The sequence below is a fragment of the Nilaparvata lugens genome, chromosome 1 (genome assembly GCF_014356525.2).
Source record: "Nilaparvata lugens isolate BPH chromosome 1, ASM1435652v1, whole genome shotgun sequence".
In the NCBI taxonomy this organism is placed as follows: Eukaryota; Metazoa; Arthropoda; class Insecta; order Hemiptera; family Delphacidae; genus Nilaparvata; species Nilaparvata lugens.
This window is the reverse complement of record NC_052504.1, coordinates 45,279,098-45,300,557: the sequence shown is the minus strand read 5'-3', so window position 1 is coordinate 45,300,557 and position 21,460 is coordinate 45,279,098. Positions and strand designations below refer to the sequence as shown.

The window sequence follows — 21,460 nt, the reverse complement described above, 5'->3', positions numbered from 1 at the left end:
ATGGAATAAGTTGAAAAATGTTGTTTTCACACAGTTGACAATGTCGTCAGACGCTAAACAATGCAAAATGTATCCGTTTGAGGTGTGGTAATCCAATAAGGAGGATTCGGTGTCTGAGTGGTGAGGTGGGGGCTGTGAGTAGGTCTATACAAGCAGCCCAAGTGAGGATCACTTAAAACTGTCAGCATTCCTCATAAATAAGATCAATGCTCCCCATTCAACCAATACTGACAGTTGAAAGTGGATCCAGTGGCCATAATCTAATTAGCAGCACAGCACAGCAGCAGTTGACCGGCTTTGCAAAAGTGACTTTGTCGTTTGCAGCAGAGGTGAGCTTTGCAGCAGAGGTGGATGCCATCAGGATCGTAAAGCTTCGACAGGTGAGTGCCAGCTTCCAACAACCACATCCCTTAATGGTAGTTGAGTTGTTATTCGGATAATTGGAGCAAGTAAACACTTGTAGATATAATGGAGATCCAACTAGACCTTGGAGATGGCATGTTGGAGTAGCCTTGTTTTAATTTCAACGAGCGGTTCATATAAGATATTCAGGATAGCTTACCCAAATTAACCCTTGAAAAATGATTAATATAATATTATACTTCTGCTGATGCTGATATTATTATAAAAAGAACTCTCCTAACCTTGTGATGATTAATGAATATTATCACGTTTTATTAAGTTACAGTAGTATACGTAATTCATGAATGATAGCTTCAATATTGTTCAATGTTATTTATTAAGAGAAATGTATTATTTCAAAGCAATTTACGCGAGGAAATTTCAGGATAATATTTTAATCATTGAGTGACGGTCAATAAATCACTTGATTCAATTATTCTTGTTTACAGTATTTTCCTTTCCTCTCGTATATATAAAATATTGTTAATGCCCAATACAGGAAAATCTTCAGGGCATCCAATGTTTTTGGTAAAATTGTATTGATTTATTTATGTAATATTGTATTTTCTTTTTTCAATAAAATTATATTTTTTTTATTGGGATGTATTCTAACCTTTAATTAGATATGTTTCAGACCCGATTCAAGAAATGACTAAAAATATGCAAATTAGTTTTCTGTTTATTCATTGAATATTCGACTTTCATAGTCATTTCAGTATTACCTTTGATTTAATTCGTTTATTGGGAATAACCAAAATATCTCAATAAATATTAGGATCAATCAATCTCTGTCCCTGTAGAAGCAATTGATCACAGTTTGAAACTGATTAAAAAATTGAGTGGTATTCTTCACTTGGAACCCAAATACTAGAAAATTTATTCACAATAAAAAAATATATTAATGGAATGTAATCTAATGTAAGACGAGATTCGTGGAGTGAAGGTTAACTGGAATTAAATCCTTTCAAGAAGGTAGGAGTTTGTGATTGTTAGGCTATCAGATCAGACAGCTGAATGGTGAAAAGTAAGAAATTAGAAGTTAGTAAAAAGAAAGGGAGATCCAGTTAATATTATGGTAATAATTTCATTTCTCCTCAACATCCAAAAGTCAGCCTAATAAAAATCGGTCTATTATCATAACTCAGCTCTCACTGTATTATTAGACGAAAAGAACTGTCCAATCAATAACAAATAAGCTGAAAATCTACGATGAAAATAGTCCGATATTTTTTCAGCCGTACAAGTGGAAGATGAAGATAGCGCGCATTCTTCGAACCTTTGGGACTGAATAGAATTAAAAAGGGCCTTCTGTTGGCAAGCTCAGTCGAAGCAGAGCGAGCAGTAGTAATTTATGGCTCACCGAATCAATACCGTTGTCTCAATGAAAGAGATTCGCCAGTAATTCCAGAAATCAATTCCATCCCCCATTGGCTTTCACTACTTTTCCCTCTCTCTTTCTCCCATCCAACTCTTCTAAATTCTAATAAGTTTTGCTATCAGTAATTGCTAGAGTGAGCCCCGTTGATTCGATTTCTCTGCTACTCGCATTTGATTGACCAAAATTATGATATTGAATCACTTACTGATAAATCGATAATAATCAGTAAATGAGTGAAACTCATATTTAAGTAAATAAGTGAATAAACATATTTCCTCAAAGTGATTTATTCAAAACTTAAATATAAATTAATTACTGAGCTGTTCATAACCCCGATTGATGTGAAAAGGAAATCTCTAGAGGGGTAATATTGAACTAATGTTCAATTGAATATCTCAGCATACTAGAACTGTAAAGTTTTTGTTGCCTCGTGTTGTTGATGATCATGATAATTTATACCGTCTCGTAAGGTCTTCGAGAACTTTGAAGTCCTAGTTTCTTACTCAACATCGAAAAGTATTTACTTAATATTTCGCCAAGTCACACCTATACATTACTGGATTTAAATCACATTTGAATTACTAGTAAATTACCGAATAGTATGCCTAGTAAATTATAGTACATTTAACCTTTTTGAATGACTGGCTATTTAGACTAATTTTCCCCATAACTCGGCCAATTTTAATATAGCTTTGAACTTCTTAATCACTCAATATTGTTGAAATTATTACACATACAGTTATTGACGAAGTTTTAATATTTTCATTTCTTTGGATTTCTAGAACCCACTGATTCGACTGTGTTTGAGATACACATAAGATGTAACCTATTGCGTCCATAGATAGATTAGTTAGCTTGACTACTTCCTGGTTTTGACAACTATGAGGCCGAGTTTCAGTGAATTTACACCACTTATCCCTCTGTTGATGAAAGCAAAAATTGAAGCAGAAACCCAAAAATATCTGCTGGAGTTGAGCACTTCAAAGTTTGGTATACAATTAATCCAATGTGAATGAAACGTGCGCTAACACGGACCCAGATGTAACATGAAAATCTATGTAGCAAGGATTCAGCTTGAATGATGTGGTTAATACAAAAAAAAAGCATGCACAAACTTTATTCATGCGTTGTGAATTGATTGAACGGCAGCAACCAACTCGTTTGCAAATGGTTATCGACATTGTGCAAAGCGGAGGATCTAAGCGCTGGTGATCCGTTCTAATTTGCGGTTTAAAAGTCATATCCTGATGCACAAAACGAATGCAGATTGAATTCGAGCGGAGAGGAATTTTTTCGCCGACTGTGGGGTTGGGGGAGGGGTTCGTGAGGGAGAAGGTGCACAGCCAACCACCCACGCAACAGGAAATCAACAGATTGGATTTGGCCAAGAATCTGAATATTCTATTTCCACGCCCAGCCACTATCTAATCTCCCCAAATGCGAATTCAGTTTGATGTTTTACGCGAAATTTTCCCCGATTTCTTCAAACCCAAAATAAAAATAATCGATTCTGTCATGAACGGAGTTGAATAGAATTTTCGCCTCTAATAGCATTTAACACGGGTACTGCAGTGGTAAACCAAAATATCCTCGCTTAAATCCTATCTTTATTTCAACATTTCAGATGAGCTGAGATTGATGGGGTGAATTGATTTGATGTACCAATATTTCCACCGTTGGATGGAAAAAACATCAAATACATTTTTAGAAAGTTGAAATTGATAAAATAAAATTATTATTAATACAAGATTCTCACCATTGAATAAAAATATTCTCAGAAGAGTTAATACTGACGAAAAGAATTGAACTGATGTAAGAAGGTTTACAACGTTGAAATAGAATAATTCTTAAAACAAGTGGCAGCAAGTGTCAGCAGCAACAGCAACATATTCTGATGCTTCTTCCAAGATACAAATCTCAATCAATAACGATCAACGTAACTTAATATGGTCACTGCAATTTTACAACATAATCGAGTTGAGATGAGTCTATAACGTTGAGTGCCTTTAAAAATACTGATTCCAAGCGGAATACATGATAAATATGAAGGTATGAGTCTTGGAGGCATAAATAAATAAATGAGTGACCAGAAAGAAATACGTAGCCTATGACACTCGACAAAAACATAAAGCGCCTCTTCATTTTTTATATAAATATCGGGGCACCGAGCTTCGCTCGTTATTTTTATCCTATTATATTGAGCGAGCAATTTTTGTATATATAAAAAAAACCCTAATTAATGAGTACAGAAAAATATTTAAGTTCATCAACACCACTGAGATGGTGTTTAATTATAGACAAAGTCGTAGAACTCATCAATGAGTACAACAAATAAAAATAAATTAATAAAGGTAAAAAATAAAAGTATTATAGTTCTATAAACATCATTAAATCTTCAAATGACAAACTCAAAAGCCATTTCTTTACTTTCACTTTGAATTGTGTCAAAGAATTGATTCTCCTTATGTCAGTAGGGAGCAAGTTGTAATATTTGCATCCTAAAAATACAAAACTCTTTTTATACCTGGTACAATAAGGCCTTGGTGTTGCTAGCAACTCTCTTGTTCTTTGCCGTGTTACCACTTCACCCATTGGATGAGTTTCAGGCGCAATCCCCATATTTCGGTTCCCACTCATTTTAAAGAACAACGACAGCACCTTGAACACATACATGCTTCTCAAGGGCAGAACTTGCAAAATTTTGAAATAAGGGAACGAGTGAATCCTTCTTTTAACACCACAAATGATGCGTATTATGGCTTTCTGTAGAATTACAACTGGATTATAGTGACAAGCATATGTTGACATCCAGCAAGATAATCCATAATCTAGTTTTGAGTGAAAAAATGCAAAATACAATTGACGGAGAATATATCTAGGTAAGAATTGTTGAAGATTATAAAATTTCCTAATTAAAAAAAGAAGTCTACATTTCAAATTTGTTATGTGATTTGTCCAAATTAATCTGTCATCCAAAGTCATACCAAGATACTTCAAGGAATTAGCTTGATAAATACTATTACATTTACATGACTCTGCTTGACAATCTATCTCGTGATACTTTAAAGGGACTGAGAATTCAAAAACCGTTGATAGGGAGAAATTAATGAAGTTAGTTTTAGAAGCATTTAACACTATTTTGTTCCCATCAAACCAGAGTCTCAAATTGCTCAAGTCTGACTGTAACATCATTTGTAATTCATTTATACTATTAGCTGAATAGGCCAGTGCAGTATCGTCAGCAAATGATGTTACAGATCCATGAAAATTCAATGAGAATAAGTCATTTATATATACTAAAAATAAGAGAGGCCCCAGGACTGAACCCTGAGGGACTCCACAATTGCTGTTTACAACCAATTCACTATTAATACCATTTATACTAACACATTGGCTCCTATTCTCTAAATAAGATTTAAACCACTTTAAGGGGATTCCACGAACCCCAGACATGAACAACTTATTTATCAATATATCATGATCAACAGTGTCAAAAGCTTTTTTAATATCAAGGAAGAGCCCTGAAACTTTCATCTTACCACGAGTATTCAAACTATTATAAATATTTGTCATAAAGTGATTCAGCACAATTTCAGTACTCAAACCCTGTTGAAAGCCGAATTTGCCACTGTAGAAGAATTTGTTAACATTGAAAAAATCTACAATTCTCTTCTTTACGAGTTTCTCTAGTATTTTAGAAAAAACTGAAAGCAAAGATACTGGCCTGTAATTGGCAATATCAGTTTTTGAACCTTTTTTATAGATAGGCACAACTTTGGCTATTTTCAAGGCATCAGGGAATACTCCACAAGAAATACTACTATTGAAAATGTCACAAAGAACGGGAATAATTGATGTAGACACTATTTTTAATAACCTACCACTAAATCCATCCATGCCTGGAGACTTGCCATTCTTTAAACTCTGAATTAACTTATCAATTTCATCAAAATGAAAAGGCTCAAGGAATATTGAATTGTAATAATTTTTTATTTTAAATTTATTCCTTAACAGTTGCTTATTTTCATCAGATAAAGGTTTCACCGAAGAAGTTACTTCAACCGCTGCTTTAGCAAAATAATTATTGAACTCCTTAGCTACAGTCTGATCTTCTCTAACAATTGTACCTCCTATCTGTAAACTAATTGTTTGTTTTCTTGACGCTTGACCACACAATTTATTGATTTCTTTCCATTGTTGCTGGATAGGTAAGACATTGAGATGAGAAAAATACCTATGTTTTTGTTCATTTATCCACACAACTAACTTTTTCTTAAATTTCAAATAATCTGATTTTAATTTATTGTCATTTGGATTTCTGGACATTTTTTTGTAAAGCTTATCACGATTTTTTATAGCAGCACACAACCCTTCAGTCATCCAAGGTTTCAATTTCTTATCATGGCTGGTTAAATTTACAAGAATAGTGTACTTTGACTGTTTTAAGTAATTATTCAAAACACCAATAAATGTATTGAATTTAAAGTTAACATCATTAGAAAAATATACCGAACTCCAGTCATGATGCATTAATAAGCTTTTTAATTTATCATAATCTATTATTGATTTCTCCGTTGAAGACAATCTGAAACTTTCACAACTACTTTTAGATAAGGAAACGGCTACAGCTCTGTGGTCAGTAATCTGAGATTCAATTACTGCACTTGATACAGCTCTTTTATTTAAGGCTGATCTAAAAAATATATGATCCAAACAAGATGAACTATCATTCAATAAGCGAGTATCCATGTCTATAAGACACTCATACCCATTGCTAAACAACATTTCTAAGTATTTTAAAGTTTTAATATCACCAATTCTGCTTATATCAATATTAATGTCACCTATTATAAAACAATTCGCAGCTTGGTAGCCCTCCAACAATTCATTAAGACTATCAAGAAAATTCTCTATTTGTACACCATGCCATCTGTAAATACCAAGAATACTAAAACAATAGTTAAACATGCGACATTCAAGTAATACAGAATCAGCACCGATGATATTTGCTGTAATTTCAGAGCACGTTATACCCGCTTCAGTTGCAACAAATATTATAATACCAGAAGCTCTTGTGAAATCAGCACCAGCATGATATCTATCATACCCTTCAATGTTATACATAGCTGCATCATTTTCAGATTGAGTCCATGTTTCAGATAAAACTATAATATCCGGTCTTTTATTCCAACAATTCAAGTATGTGATAAAGGAGTCAAAATTACGGTTCATACTACGAATATTTTGGTGTATTATAGTAAGATTATTATTACCAGTAAGAAAACAATTGTTAACATCATCTACACTCTCAAAAAACTTCACATTAGCCCCCATAAAAGAATGATAAGATTGACATACAATTTAGTAAGTTGTGACAGAAAAACAATAAATTTTTTATTCCCACATGCAACATTCACACTACATTCATACCTCATAATAAATGATATTTAGACGAAATGCAGAAACAGATTGGGTACATCTACAATAGGTACTGAATCTGAATAATAATGCACAAAGCAGGAGACTCCTCAAAGAAACTTTAAAAAAAAATCACATATAATGTGAAACACCAATATTGCCTTTATCACATGATTCACCGTTCATAAATTAATGTTAACGTTTTCAATTTAATCAATTAAACAAAATCAATAATAATAGAATTGAAATGAATTTTCATCAACGTATTGTAAAAACGTCTTAGTTTATGATAAAATAGAATGAAATATATTGAAAATTAACTGCAATTAACTTAATTATTCTTGTTCCACTCACACAGCATTCAAAACGTGTATCAGTTAATAAGCAAATTGGCATAATAATCAAATATCAAGCAAGCAAATTTATTGAAATCATAATAAGAATAGAAAAAAAATAAAATAGAATAAATAATATAAAAAACATTAGACGGCAATTTGCACTCTCTACATGCCCACATAGCCTAGTATGACAAAAATAGATCAATCAATCAAAATTTATCTTTTAGTAACTAACTTATTGAAGTCCTCAATTCTTGAAATGTGTACACTTTTGGAAAGATCATCAGCTTTGACGAATACATTGCCATTTTTGAACCACACATATTTCAAATGACCTTGTTTTTGAAGTTCCTTTCCTTTGTTGAAGATACTCTTGCAGAACGGAGACATAGTTTCATTAATGTAGATTACACGATCATCATTCGACCACCCAATATCACTGGCTAATATTCTTCCCTTTTTACCCTTGCATTGTAGGAACTTTTGTTTGTCTATGTTCTTAACAAATCTAACAATGATAGGAGGTGCCATCTCACGATTTTTACCGGACAACCTATGACAGTTAGAAATCATGTCCTTATTGAAATCAAAGTTCATGAACGAAGATATGCTTTTCAGGATATCAAAAATGTTCTCATTGTCCTGTACTGGCACTCCAACAATATTAATGCAGTCTTTTCGTGAGTACTGTTGCAAACCTGCAATTTCACTATTGGCCCTATCTAGTTCATTTCGCAACTTTGCAATTTCACTTTTTGCCGAAGCTAAATCCTCAATACACGAATCGATTTTAACCCCTTGTCCAGTAATAGTTTTTTTATTGTCGCTGATACGTCCAAAACAGTTTTCAATTGAATTGATAATATCTTTCTGTTCCTTTTTAATTGCATCAATATCACTTTTAATTTCATCAACGTCGCTTTTAATCGCCTTCAGTTCGTCGATAATGAAGTCCAGTTTCCGATCAAGTCTATACGTCAGGTTATGAATTTCGGGGATGCGATATTTTGATTTTTCACATCCTCACTCGCTCACTCACTTTATTAGCTGTTTCAGCCAAGGATGAATTATCCTTTTAATGTTTTCCCAAGGATGAGACCTAGTGCAATAGAATTGTTATATCATAAACCTACTATGCTCCAAATTTCGTGAAAAACGTTAGAGCCGTTTTCGAGATCCGTTGAACATAAATATATACCCATATAACAGACTACATAACCAGATAACCAGGTATAAAAATATAGACAGAAATTGCTCGCTTAATATAATAGGATACTGTACAACGTGTCATAATTAATTATAAGCTTTACTGATAAACCTATGAATAACATTTGATACTTCATGGTATAGAGCGTTTATGTTCCAAATTTCACTGTTAACTCAAGCCGATAGTCATAGTAGTTCTTTTTCGTGAAGCTATGTGACGCTGGTAGTCTCTCATACTGTGCTATTTTTATACTCTCACCCGGCCAAAAATTACTGTTTTAGATAGACAGAAGTAGACAGAATAGACAGAAGTAGACAGTAATCCGCCTGAATTAACAAAAACTCGTCTTGAAATTTGGAACATAAACGACCTATACAATGGAATTATCCTCTTATGCTATCTTTTCTCTGTGATATTACTGACATTCAAGCTTTAATATTAAAGCATGTTGTTTCTTTCCGAATCATTCTCAATACGAATGATTGTAGATCAACAATGACTCCATAGATAAATACTGTATTTGAAACAAACATGATGTAGTAGAACTACAAATACTATAGATAATTAGTCAGAATAAGATACAGAAATAGCCTTGATAAGGAGATAATTGAAAAAGTTATTGATATATATATTATATATGATAAAACACTAACTACCAGTAGAATCTGATAACGAAACTGTAAAAGGACGGAACACCCTAGAAAAATATTTAAGGGAGTTTTACGGTTGGCAAGAAATAAATAACAGGAACAAAGCCGGCCTGGCAAGACAGTGGACTGGTATTTAATCTTGTAAACCGTAAATAAGAAGAAATCGATTTTGAGCGTCGTCTCGCCACAGGTGGCTACTGCACTCAGACCTTCTTCTTTTTCATCTTCTTCTCTTTTATTGGACCTTCTTCTCTCTTTATTAGGTCTTCTCCTCGCGTATCTTCCCGCCGGTCAATTACCAACTACCCAACCTCTGGACATACACACACACACACACACACACACCACACACACACACACATGCGCGCATAAGCAGTGCACGTACGCACGCCTACATTCATTGAAATTACAAAAGCGAAAACACTGTTTTCTCACAGACAATGTAAACGGAACGATTACCTCTCAACCTTGCTGTAACCCTCCTACTTTCTCTGCAGTACAGTTTTGTCGCAATCATTTCAACACATTTTATTAGAATAGGGGCTGCTCTTAAGATAAGGGAAAGCTGTTTTTGGTCATGATTCAGTTTTCCTATACCATACTCATACAACAGATGATTTATTTGCCACATGGGTGACACCCATGGATTCTATAATCCAATCTCAATGATGGAATATTTGATTGATTTCTTAGACAAGATTCTTTCTTTCAATGTTAATATATCTGATGACAGATTACTACAGACTACTGAAGTGTATAAAACTGAAAATATTGAATATTGATTACTTAGTCAACATTTAAAATGATATACAATTGATGAAGAAAAAACTATAAAAGTGGTATAATATAGTATAAACGGGTGTCATTCATAAGTGCGATATCTCAAAAGTGTGAGTATTTCAACTCTTCGTTATTTGTGTTTATTATAAAAAATCAACACATTTCAAATAATATTAACATTATTTTAAAAGTCATTTTAAAGCCAAAACCTAACCTCCCTAACCTTTCCTTCTATCTTTAAAACCTAATTGAGCATAACCTTTAGGTTATGTTCATACACTAGACAAACTTGAATCTCGTAGTTCTGAGGCACTTCCGTATAAACTATATCAAGTGAATTGGAATAGGCACATTTCTTAAGCGTAGAAAATCGCTTGAAAGAAAACTTGTTTCAAAAAGTAACTATAAGAATTGATTGATACAAATAATGATAAAAGGAATGGGGGCTACTTGCGACTGGCACTACAGCAGCTAATCAACAGTGCAACTTCACCTTATTCATCTACATCGGCTCGTAGATAACTAAACTACAATTTCCTTTATTAAATCAAATTATTCCAAGAGATTTTGCCTCTGAGAAAAAGGATTTCTTAAAGTTCCAGATCTTGAAACCAATCCAACTAATAAAATCAAATCATTATTATTAAAATCAAATCGGTATATTATTCTCATCTCCTTTAATGTAGAGACTGCGAATAATCGCTCGCTTTGTGTTGGAACCCAAAGAGACCATCTCGTTTGATGTCGAAATCCTTGGAGGATACTCACCGACGATTGAAACCCGAGGAATCTGTTCCCTTTGGTCTTGAAACCCTTGAAGACCGCTTCAACGTACAGCATTCCAATTCACAATAGTTTACTGAGCACATAAGCCCATTAATCCAATCAGAGGCATCAATCCACAAAACAGTATTTGTTTTCTCCTCACCGCAGCCAAGTTGAATGAACAGCAAATAATATTGACATAAACACCGTGCTTTTAGTTCTCTCTTTTGAGAAGGCAGAGGCCAGCTTAGCTAACTAATAAGTATGTTTCGAAGTTACAAGTTTCAATATCACTTTCTGTTGGTTGGGAACCCACCTAAGACTATCGGTTCATTTCTATATTATCATTAACCCCCCATTTGAAAATCTGGTGTGGCGCACTCACACAACTTTCCTTGCCGTTATGAAAATTGATCACCTGACGCTACGGTAGTGTTCCCGCCCATCACAAGTCTACTATTCAAAGATTTGAGCCAACTGGTGACAGGGCAATAACGCTGGAGACACACGAGGTCTGCTATCTCTTTATAGTGAATCATTTAATAGAATCAACAGTTGCCAATAGTTTGCAATTGGATAATCACATTTTCTCGATTTTCGAGTTTATTTTTAATTTTAGGTGAAAATGTTACTAAACATTAATTGTAGAGATTCTCATGCTCAATCTATTCCACTCGAAATTTTTTGTTTAAATTGTATCTGAAGCCTGATAATTGAGAATCTAAAATCAAACTTTGCATATGGGGCGGAGCTCCTGGAATTTTTTACAGATATGGGACTTGTGGCAGTTGATAGAGCTTATCGATGACTATCTCAGGTATAACTTTAATCAAAATCGTTGGAGCCGTTTTCGAGAAAATCGCGAAAAACCCTGTTTTTGACAACATTTTCGCCATTTTAGCCGCCAACTTGAATCGCATTTGATCGAAATTGTTCGTGTCGGATCCTTATATTGTAAGGACCTTACGTTCCAAATTTCAAGTCATTCCGTTAATTGGGAGATGAGATATCGTGTACACAGACGCACATACACTCATACACACACACACACACACACACACACACACACACACACACACACACACACACACACACACACACACACACACACACATACAGAACAATACCCAAAAACCACTTTTTTGGACTCAGGGGACCTTGAAACGTATAGAAATTTAGAAATTGGGGTACCTTAATTTTTTTCGGAAAGCAATACTTTTCTTACCTATGGTAATAGGGCAAGGAAAGTAAAAACCACCAGCCTACATCTTATGTGTTCATAATAAATTTATATATATTTTTTAATACTTAGCCTATTAATTATTCTTTAATATTTTATTTATAATGTACAAAAACCACCAAATCGAACAGGTTCAAACAAAATTTACTTAGTTTGATTCGTCAGTCTTATGTAATCGGTAGAAATAGTACATTTTTCAACAATACCTTACCTAATAATGATTCAGCTTCATTCGGTCGCGGAATTCACTTCTTCTCGGTAGCTCTTGATAAGTCTTGTAACCCACAAGAAAATCTACAGGCAACCTGCATTTTTTTCATTTTCCTGTACTTCTTAATCTTCCATTTAGCAGCTCGTTTTCCTGTACTTCTAAATTGTTCATTTAGCAGTTCACATTTCCTAGTTATTTCCAAATCTATTAATCTGTGATCGTTCTAGCTATAAAGTCTGATGAGCTACTGATCTGTCAACTTGTGACCGCCTGTTGCAGTTTTGATGAAGAATAGACGGCCGTCTCCGCGCAAGGAGCGAGGAGCAAGCACGAAGGGAGCATCATCGTCGGCGGGGGGTAAAGAGAAAGAGCGGCAACAGCTGTACCCCGACCCGGCGGTCGTCGCAGACTCTGACCCGGAGGACGAGGAGGGCGGAGGGGGCTTCGGCAAGTGGCTAAGGACTGGCGACGGCTTCCAGTATCTGCGCTTCTTCGTCGTCCTCAACTCACTAGCAGTTTTCCTCACCATGGGCTGGCCGCAGATATCTGTCAGCTTGCAAGCGCTCTACGAGTTCTTCACCGAGGACTAGGTAACTTGAGCAGTATGACGAAGAATAATGTAACTTTTCGTTTGATTACATCAAGGAAAACTGAACAACGTTCAGAACAATGTTGTTTCTCTTTTCTGTTATAGCACACTTGTGGAACACCTTGGCGATTAGAAGAAGCTGAACTTCGATGTTGCCTTGATGATATTTCAATGTCTTAGGGAATAATAACTACTTTTCAATGCAGAGTTTTCCACCAAAGACTAGGTAACCAGTATAACACACTTCTTGGCCAAAGTGGAAAGTTGGACTTGATGTTGTCTTGACCATATTTTAATTAAGATACAGTGATACCTGTGAGTCTTGTAAGGGACTTCCCACCAACAAATAGCAATAAGAATATTTATTTAATTTAGATGATAATCTATTTCATAGAAATGAGAAATTCATAGGAATCAAATTTTAGGTAACCAGCAAAACACACACGTATTAATCCTTTCTTCTTAGATAATTAATTTATCATGGAAAAATTGGGCTTGGATTTTGTCATATTTCAACTTTTATTTTATTTATCCCCCTATAAATCTAAAAATTCACGAATCAAAAATATGATTGGAAGAGGAACAGACTCAAGCCGAAATTATCCACTCCCAAACTTTCATTAAAATAATAAAAAGTAGAAAGTATGTTTCAAAAGGTTACAAATCGAAGGAGAATGCAATTTTTTAAATTTATTTACAGCTTTAAAGCCATTATAACACCTCTTTCTAACATACACTTATGTGGAAAACATTAAAGCTGCATTAACGTTAAATCAAGAAATTAACTATACGTGTTCACGTGAGCACAGTTCGTTATGGATATAGAAATTCAAATTTTTGAGGATCTTATAGGGAAAAAAGTAATCGGAAATAACAAAAAAATTAGCTTGTATGTTGCCTCAACTACATTGAAAAAACCAAATACCTCTGGCTTTTTGTTGATCATGAAAAATTGTAGCCTACTTAGTTTGCCTCAACAAATTTGATGGAAGGGGTCATAAATTACTTCGTTTAATCATGAGCGACATGCTGTCTTCACCATCAATGAGGGAACTAGAATAATATTTTAGATGACAATTCGGCCCTGCGCTCATGTTCTTACCTCTGCAGGGACCATCCTTATTAGATTCTACATAGCATTATTTTTAAATGTTGTTTTTAGAGTTCTAAAGGTTTTGAAGAAGAATAAATGTGATTGGATGGATTAATTTAATAATTGAATTTTTATTTAGTACATCATACACTGAAGAAAATACGGCTTGTATATGTCTCAACCACGTTTACAATAAGAAAATAATGTCTTGCTTCCCATCATGAATAAATAAGAATAAGTTAAATGAAAATTGTATTGAGGCAAAGCATAAGTCCGAATAAAATTGGGCCAAGCAATGAAGCTCTAGGTGTCAGGCAGGTTAAGAAGAATCTGGAAAAATAGGAAAAAAGTGTATTCAGGATTAAGTGAGTGCAACTTGTAACCCAACAGAATCAGGCAACTATTCAGATGCAAATTAGGATAATATTATATATAATAAATAAGTTGAATACTATTTCAAAAAGAATTATCAGTGGACTAGCACTACCTCAGACTTGATAAATTGGGCAAACTAATAAAAGGCAATCAATTACAAGTCAAGCAAGCAATAGCCAATAATATTGAAATTTACCGCCTCATTGCCTAAGACCTGATTATGTATCCTCTTTTAGATTGTTCATTTTCATCAAAATAGCTCGCATTTTTTGCACAGCAAGGGTAAAAAACGGCAGTGACAAGATTAAGATCGAAGTAACTTGATTAGCTCACTGCTGTGAAAGCGGAGGTGATGAAATATTTATAATAAATCTTGGAAATGTGCATCTTCTTTACTGTATAGATCAACCCGGCTTAGGGTGAAAACAGTGGAGAGGCGAAGGTAGCTGAGAGAGCGTAGAAAGTAATTAAAATTCAAGTATTTAAATGGGTCAAAACATACCGCTCTTCTATTAAAACACTCAATAAATAGATGCATTATTTTCAAAACTCTTAAGCTTGAAACTATCTTCGCCGCTCTTCTATGCTTTCACCTTTATTAATTGAGTTACCTTTGAAGTACAGAGATACAGGGTTGGGCAGGGAGGTATGGATGATTTAAAATAACAGTTACTCATTTTTAAAAGAAACTCAAAATTTATTTTTTAGTGTGTACCTTGGATGTTGCCATTATAAAATTTAAAGAGGAAAAAATTAAAACTCTCATTATGTACGAAAAATAACATCTGTTAAATGCTGTTCGTTTTTGTCCATACACTCCAGTAGACGATGTGAGAAGTTGTCCACACTCCTTTGAAGCATTGAACCGGTGCCGTTCGAATTTCATGTGTTTTTGTTTTACTCAGGGTTCCAAGGATTCGTGGTTTGTTCATGTATACACCGTGCTTTCAGGTAGCCTCATAAAACCAAGTAATTATTGGCACTTACTTTTCTCGAGAAAACGGTCGAACCGTCACTGTCAATACGGATCGTTGCCTAACGATGCTGTGTGAATTTTTTCTGCCAAATTGAGAGGACAACGTATCAATGTCAATACTGTATGATTTCAACAAGATGGGGCGAATGGAGTGAATTGTTTCTGCCAAATTGAGAGAACGACGTATCAATGTCAATACTGTATGATTTCAACAAGATGGGGCGACATGCCATACATCGAGAGCAGCTATGGAATTTCTAAGGCAGAACTTCCCTGGACGCCTCATTTCATTGCGTGGAGATGTGGAGTGGCCTTCTCGGTTACCGGACCTGTCACCTTGTGACTATTTTTTATGGGGCTACCTAAAAGCACGTGTATACATAAACAAACCACGAACCCTTGAAGCCCTGAGTGAAACAATAACACAAGAAATTCAAACATACTTCAGAGTAATGTGGACTACTTATCACAACGTCTACAGGAGTGTATGGACAAAAGCGGACAGATGTTAATTTTAATGAAATTTTAACAGATGTTATTTTTATAAGTGATCAAAGTTTTAATTTTTTCATCTTTAATTTTTATAATGGCAACATCCAAGGTACACACTAAAAAAATAAATTTTGAGTTTCTTTTAAAAATGAATTAGTAACTGTTATTTCAAATCATCCATAACTGCCTGCCCAACCCTGTATATAGAAGCAGTTAATTTCAGTGAAGGATAAGGATTTATTATTATTATACCGCATTTAATGAGCACAGTTTCAACGGTGTACGACATGTCAAATGGGTTTCCCCTCATGAGTGGATTAAAGGTTCTTGTTCTACAAAGGTGTAGCTCTCATTACAATATAAAACAAATAATCTTTCAATTTGAAGAGAACCTGAAAATATCTCTTAGCACTCTCTCAACGAGTACGGACATTCAACCAAAAGATCTTAGTTAGAGGGCCGCAATGAACTTACTGAGACATACTAGATTTTCAGTTCATCGGTCAGACAAATAAAAACCCTCAGTCCAGTATAATGATTGTGATCCCCACTCTAGCAGCATCAGCAGTATGTGTAGAATAGGTTGTATTTCTATACCTGGTGGATTATTCACCATGAACTTCTGTTTATTAAAGAAAACAAAAGAAGCAATGTCCAAAAAGAAAGTGCTTCAAAATTGTTGACAGATGACATTTCTTAAAAATTGTTTTTCATGACACGCAAGAGTTAGCTCCCTGATCGCCTTCTTTTGCTTCCGAAAAATCATCTGAAGGTTGGTTCCACTGCTACCCCAGAATACAAAAACATTATTCTACTTTATAAAAATTATTCCTTGTGTAGATATGAAAGCCTATGTTTTTAGCATATTATCCCACATTTGCATACTAATACAACAATACTTGAACAATTGTTGAAAAAATATAGGTTTAGCGATTACAAAAAAAGCAGGAAATACAGGAAACCGATTTCGTTGGTAAATCCTAATCATTAAGATTTTGGGAATGTATCTACTCGTATTATAAACATTTATCACTTTAAAATTAGTTTTATGAACAAGTAAGATTAATGTAAAAAAACGTTTTTTCAGGACTGCCATAAAAGGATTGAGAAGAACCTAACAAACTTTCCATCACCAAATAAGGTTGAAATGGCGCTCACCGTTCCAGGGTTTGTGGTGGTGATTTTCGTGTTGTGGTACAGTATGGGAGTTTGGAAGTCAACCGATCGGTATTTCAGGGACGAGTACAAAAACCACTTGAAAAAAGAAATCGAGAAGAACAAATACCTGAAAGAAGAAGAAATCAACAAGCTGATATCGGAGAGGCAAGAATCTGACAAACCTGTCACACAAGGTGAGTTGGACAAATTGGTGGAAAATTTTCAATTCGAGGATAAATCAGTAACTAAAAATTCTCTACATGAAGCTCTAGGTGTCAGGCAGGTTAAGAAGAATCTGGAAAAATAGGAAAAAAGTGTATTCAGGATTAAGTGAGTGCAACTTGTAACCCAACAGAATCAGGCAACTATTCAGATGCAAATTAGGATAATATTATATATAATAAATAAGTTGAATACTATTTCAAAAAGAATTATCAGTGGACTAGCACTACCTCAGACTTGATAAATTGGGCAAACTAATAAAAGGCAATCAATTACAAGTCAAGCAAGCAATAGCCAATAATATTGAAATTTACCGCCTCATTGCCTAAGACCTGATTATGTATCCTCTTTTAGATTGTTCATTTTCATCAAAATAGCTCGCATTTTTTGCACAGCAAGGGTAAAAAACGGCAGTGACAAGATTAAGATCGAAGTAACTTGATTAGCTCACTGCTGTGAAAGCGGAGGTGATGAAATATTTATAATAAATCTTGGAAATGTGCATCTTCTTTACTGTATAGATCAACCCGGCTTAGGGTGAAAACAGTGGAGAGGCGAAGGTAGCTGAGAGAGCGTAGAAAGTAATTAAAATTCAAGTATTTAAATGGGTCAAAACATACCGCTCTTCTATTAAAACACTCAATAAATAGATGCATTATTTTCAAAACTCTTAAGCTTGAAACTATCTTCGCCGCTCTTCTATGCTTTCACCTTTATTAATTGAGTTACCTTTGAAGTACAGAGATACAGGGTTGGGCAGGGAGGTATGGATGATTTAAAATAACAGTTACTCATTTTAAAAGAAACTCAAAATTTATTTTTTAGTGTGTACCTTGGATGTTGCCATTATAAAATTTAAAGAGGAAAAAATTAAAACTCTCATTATGTACGAAAAATAACATCTGTTAAATGCTGTTCGTTTTTGTCCATACACTCCAGTAGACGATGTGAGAAGTTGTCCACACTCCTTTGAAGCATTGAACCGGTGCCGTTCGAATTTCATGTGTTTTTGTTTTACTCAGGGTTCCAAGGATTCGTGGTTTGTTCATGTATACACCGTGCTTTCAGGTAGCCTCATAAAACCAAGTAATTATTGGCACTTACTTTTCTCGAGAAAACGGTCGAACCGTCACTGTCAATACGGATCGTTGCCTAACGATGCTGTGTGAATTTTTTCTGCCAAATTGAGAGGACAACGTATCAATGTCAATACTGTATGATTTCAACAAGATGGGGCGAATGGAGTGAATTGTTTCTGCCAAATTGAGAGAACGACGTATCAATGTCAATACTGTATGATTTCAACAAGATGGGGCGACATGCCATACATCGAGAGCAGCTATGGAATTTCTAAGGCAGAACTTCCCTGGACGCCTCATTTCATTGCGTGGAGATGTGGAGTGGCCTTCTCGGTTACCGGACCTGTCACCTTGTGACTATTTTTTATGGGGCTACCTAAAAGCACGTGTATACATAAACAAACCACGAACCCTTGAAGCCCTGAGTGAAACAATAACACAAGAAATTCAAACATACTTCAGAGTAATGTGGACTACTTATCACAACGTCTACAGGAGTGTATGGACAAAAGCGGACAGATGTTAATTTTAATGAAATTTTAACAGATGTTATTTTTATAAGTGATCAAAGTTTTAATTTTTTCATCTTTAATTTTTATAATGGCAACATCCAAGGTACACACTAAAAAAATAAATTTTGAGTTTCTTTTAAAAATGAATTAGTAACTGTTATTTCAAATCATCCATAACTGCCTGCCCAACCCTGTATATAGAAGCAGTTAATTTCAGTGAAGGATAAGGATTTATTATTATTATACCGCATTTAATGAGCACAGTTTCAACGGTGTACGACATGTCAAATGGGTTTCCCCTCATGAGTGGATTAAAGGTTCTTGTTCTACAAAGGTGTAGCTCTCATTACAATATAAAACAAATAATCTTTCAATTTGAAGAGAACCTGAAAATATCTCTTAGCACTCTCTCAACGAGTACGGACATTCAACCAAAAGATCTTAGTTAGAGGGCCGCAATGAACTTACTGAGACATACTAGATTTTCAGTTCATCTGTCAGACAAATAAAAACCCTCAGTCCAGTATAATGATTGTGATCCCCACTCTAGCAGCATCAGCAGTATGTGTAGAATAGGTTGTATTTCTATACCTGGTGGATTATTCACCATGAACTTCTGTTTATTAAAGAAAACAAAAGAAGCAATGTCCAAAAAGAAAGTGCTTCAAAATTGTTGACAGTTGACATTTCTTAAAAATTGTTTTTCATGACACGCAAGAGTTAGCTCCCTGATCGCCTTCTTTTGCTTCCGAAAAATCATCTGAAGGTTGGTTCCACTGCTACCCCAGAATACAAAAACATTATTCTACTTTATAAAAATTATTCCTTGTGTAGATATGAAAGCATATGTTTTTAGCATATTATCCCACATTTGCATACTAATACAACAATACTTGAACAATTGTTGAAAAATATAGGTTTAGCGATTACAAAAAAAGCAGGAAATACAGGAAACCGATTTCGTTGGTAAATCCTAATCATTAAGATTTTGGGAATGTATCTACTCGTATTATAAACATTTATCACTTTAAAATTAGTTTTATGAACAAGTAAGATTAATGTAAAAAAACGTTTTTTCAGGACTGCCATAAAAGGATTGAGAAGAACCTAACAAACTTTCCATCACCAAATAAGGTTGAAATGGCGCTCACCGTTCCAGGGTTTGTGGTGGTGATTTTCGTGTTGTGGTACAGTATGGGAGTTTGGAAGTCAACCGATCGGTATTTCAGGGACGAGTACAAAAACCACTTGAAAAAAGAAATCGAGAAGAACAAATACCTGAAAGAAGAAGAAATCAACAAGCTGATATCGGAGAGGCAAGAATCTGACAAACCTGTCACACAAGGTGAGTTGGACAAATTGGTGGAAAATTTTCAATTCGAGGATAAATCAGTAACTAAAAATTCTCTACATGAATCACTAGAGTCGAATGGAATCGCTGACGAGGACAGCAAAGGTGGGAAATCAAGTAAAACTTCAGAAGATTGGGAAGACGATAACTTCCCACATTCACGTGACAGTGTTTGCTATGCTGATAGGGATGAACTTTGTAAATTGACTATTGCTCAGCAGGCGACTGAGGACACTTTACACTTTGATTATACTGACGAAGAGGTCTGCTCTATGCAAAGTGGGTCTGCTGACTATTGTCAGCCATAAACATTCAAATAAGTTTATATATAATTTATTAGTGAAATACAAAGTCTTGAACTAAGGGTGTGATCACACTAAATGCGTGCGTATAAGTGCAAGTGCAAGCTTGGTTATGCATGACCAAGCGTGCAGATCATAAACAAAATCTGGATAGAGAAAAAGAAACACTCACACAGAACGCTTGCACTTGCTGGTTGCGTTCAGTGTGAGCAGCTATAAGCAAGTCACAACGTGTATCAATGGCACTTTCGAAATGTTGCTCTTCGGCTCATGCACTGACGCACACTTGCACATATTCGCATTCAATGTGATCACACGCTAATAAGAAGGAATTCAATTTTAGTACAGAAAAAACTCTTTTAGGTTGATCAAAATAAGTGTTGAGAATCATAATTCTATCACCAAGTGCTTTGTTAAATAAAGGGATTTTCCTTAGAGCGTGATTCGATGTTGAAATTTCTTTATATTATCATGAATTGAAGCCAAATCTCTGGAGTTGAGAAGAGATGATAGTAAGTTACATAACTTATTGTAAAAAGAAAAAATAAGGTCCCTGTTTTTGGCAATTATTTTCAAATGGCATTGACGGGCCTTCTCGTTATGCGATAAGAATAGTAGAGGAACAATTTTTGTACAAGCATTTAAGGGACAGAAAAATATATTGGCTGATAAAATTTGTTGAATATGTAAGCTATTGATGTTGTGGATTTTCTCCATGACTGAAAAAACATGTTTTATTTGTCAACTAGACTTTTATCAATTTAATTGACTTACATAATTTACTTACATCTGTAATTAAATGAATAAAAGTAAAGTTGATAAATAGAACATTTTTTCAAATCCAACAGATTTGCATCTGCAGAAAAATAGATATGCAAATAATTATATAATGTTTATTAATTGTTTCCAAAAATCATTCAAG

General features: G+C 34.6%; 2 protein-coding genes across 5 annotated transcripts in view; one reads left to right on the top strand and one right to left on the bottom strand.

Annotated features, from left to right (window-relative positions):
- Nucleotides 1-21,460, bottom strand: part of LOC120351398 — a 407,212-nt gene that overhangs the window by 384,972 nt on the left and 780 nt on the right. The gene's annotated exons all lie outside the window — the stretch shown is intronic.
- On the top strand, nucleotides 35-20,981 carry LOC111062392. Of its 4 annotated transcripts, XM_039434992.1 has the most exons (4): nucleotides 254-380; nucleotides 12,669-12,979; nucleotides 17,002-17,332; nucleotides 20,297-20,981. In XM_039434992.1, exons 3-4 carry the CDS (start codon nucleotides 17,062-17,064, stop codon nucleotides 20,542-20,544), a joined length of 519 nt encoding a protein of 172 aa, XP_039290926.1. In that variant the 5' UTR covers nucleotides 254-380; nucleotides 12,669-12,979; nucleotides 17,002-17,061; the 3' UTR covers nucleotides 20,545-20,981. The 4 variants fall into 4 exon arrangements, with proteins under 4 accessions (XP_039290936.1, XP_039290945.1, XP_039290926.1 ...); XM_039435002.1 differs by lacking the exon at nucleotides 17,002-17,332 and having other exon boundaries at nucleotides 35-380; nucleotides 19,966-20,981; XM_039435011.1 differs by lacking the exon at nucleotides 20,297-20,981 and having other exon boundaries at nucleotides 35-380; nucleotides 17,002-17,019.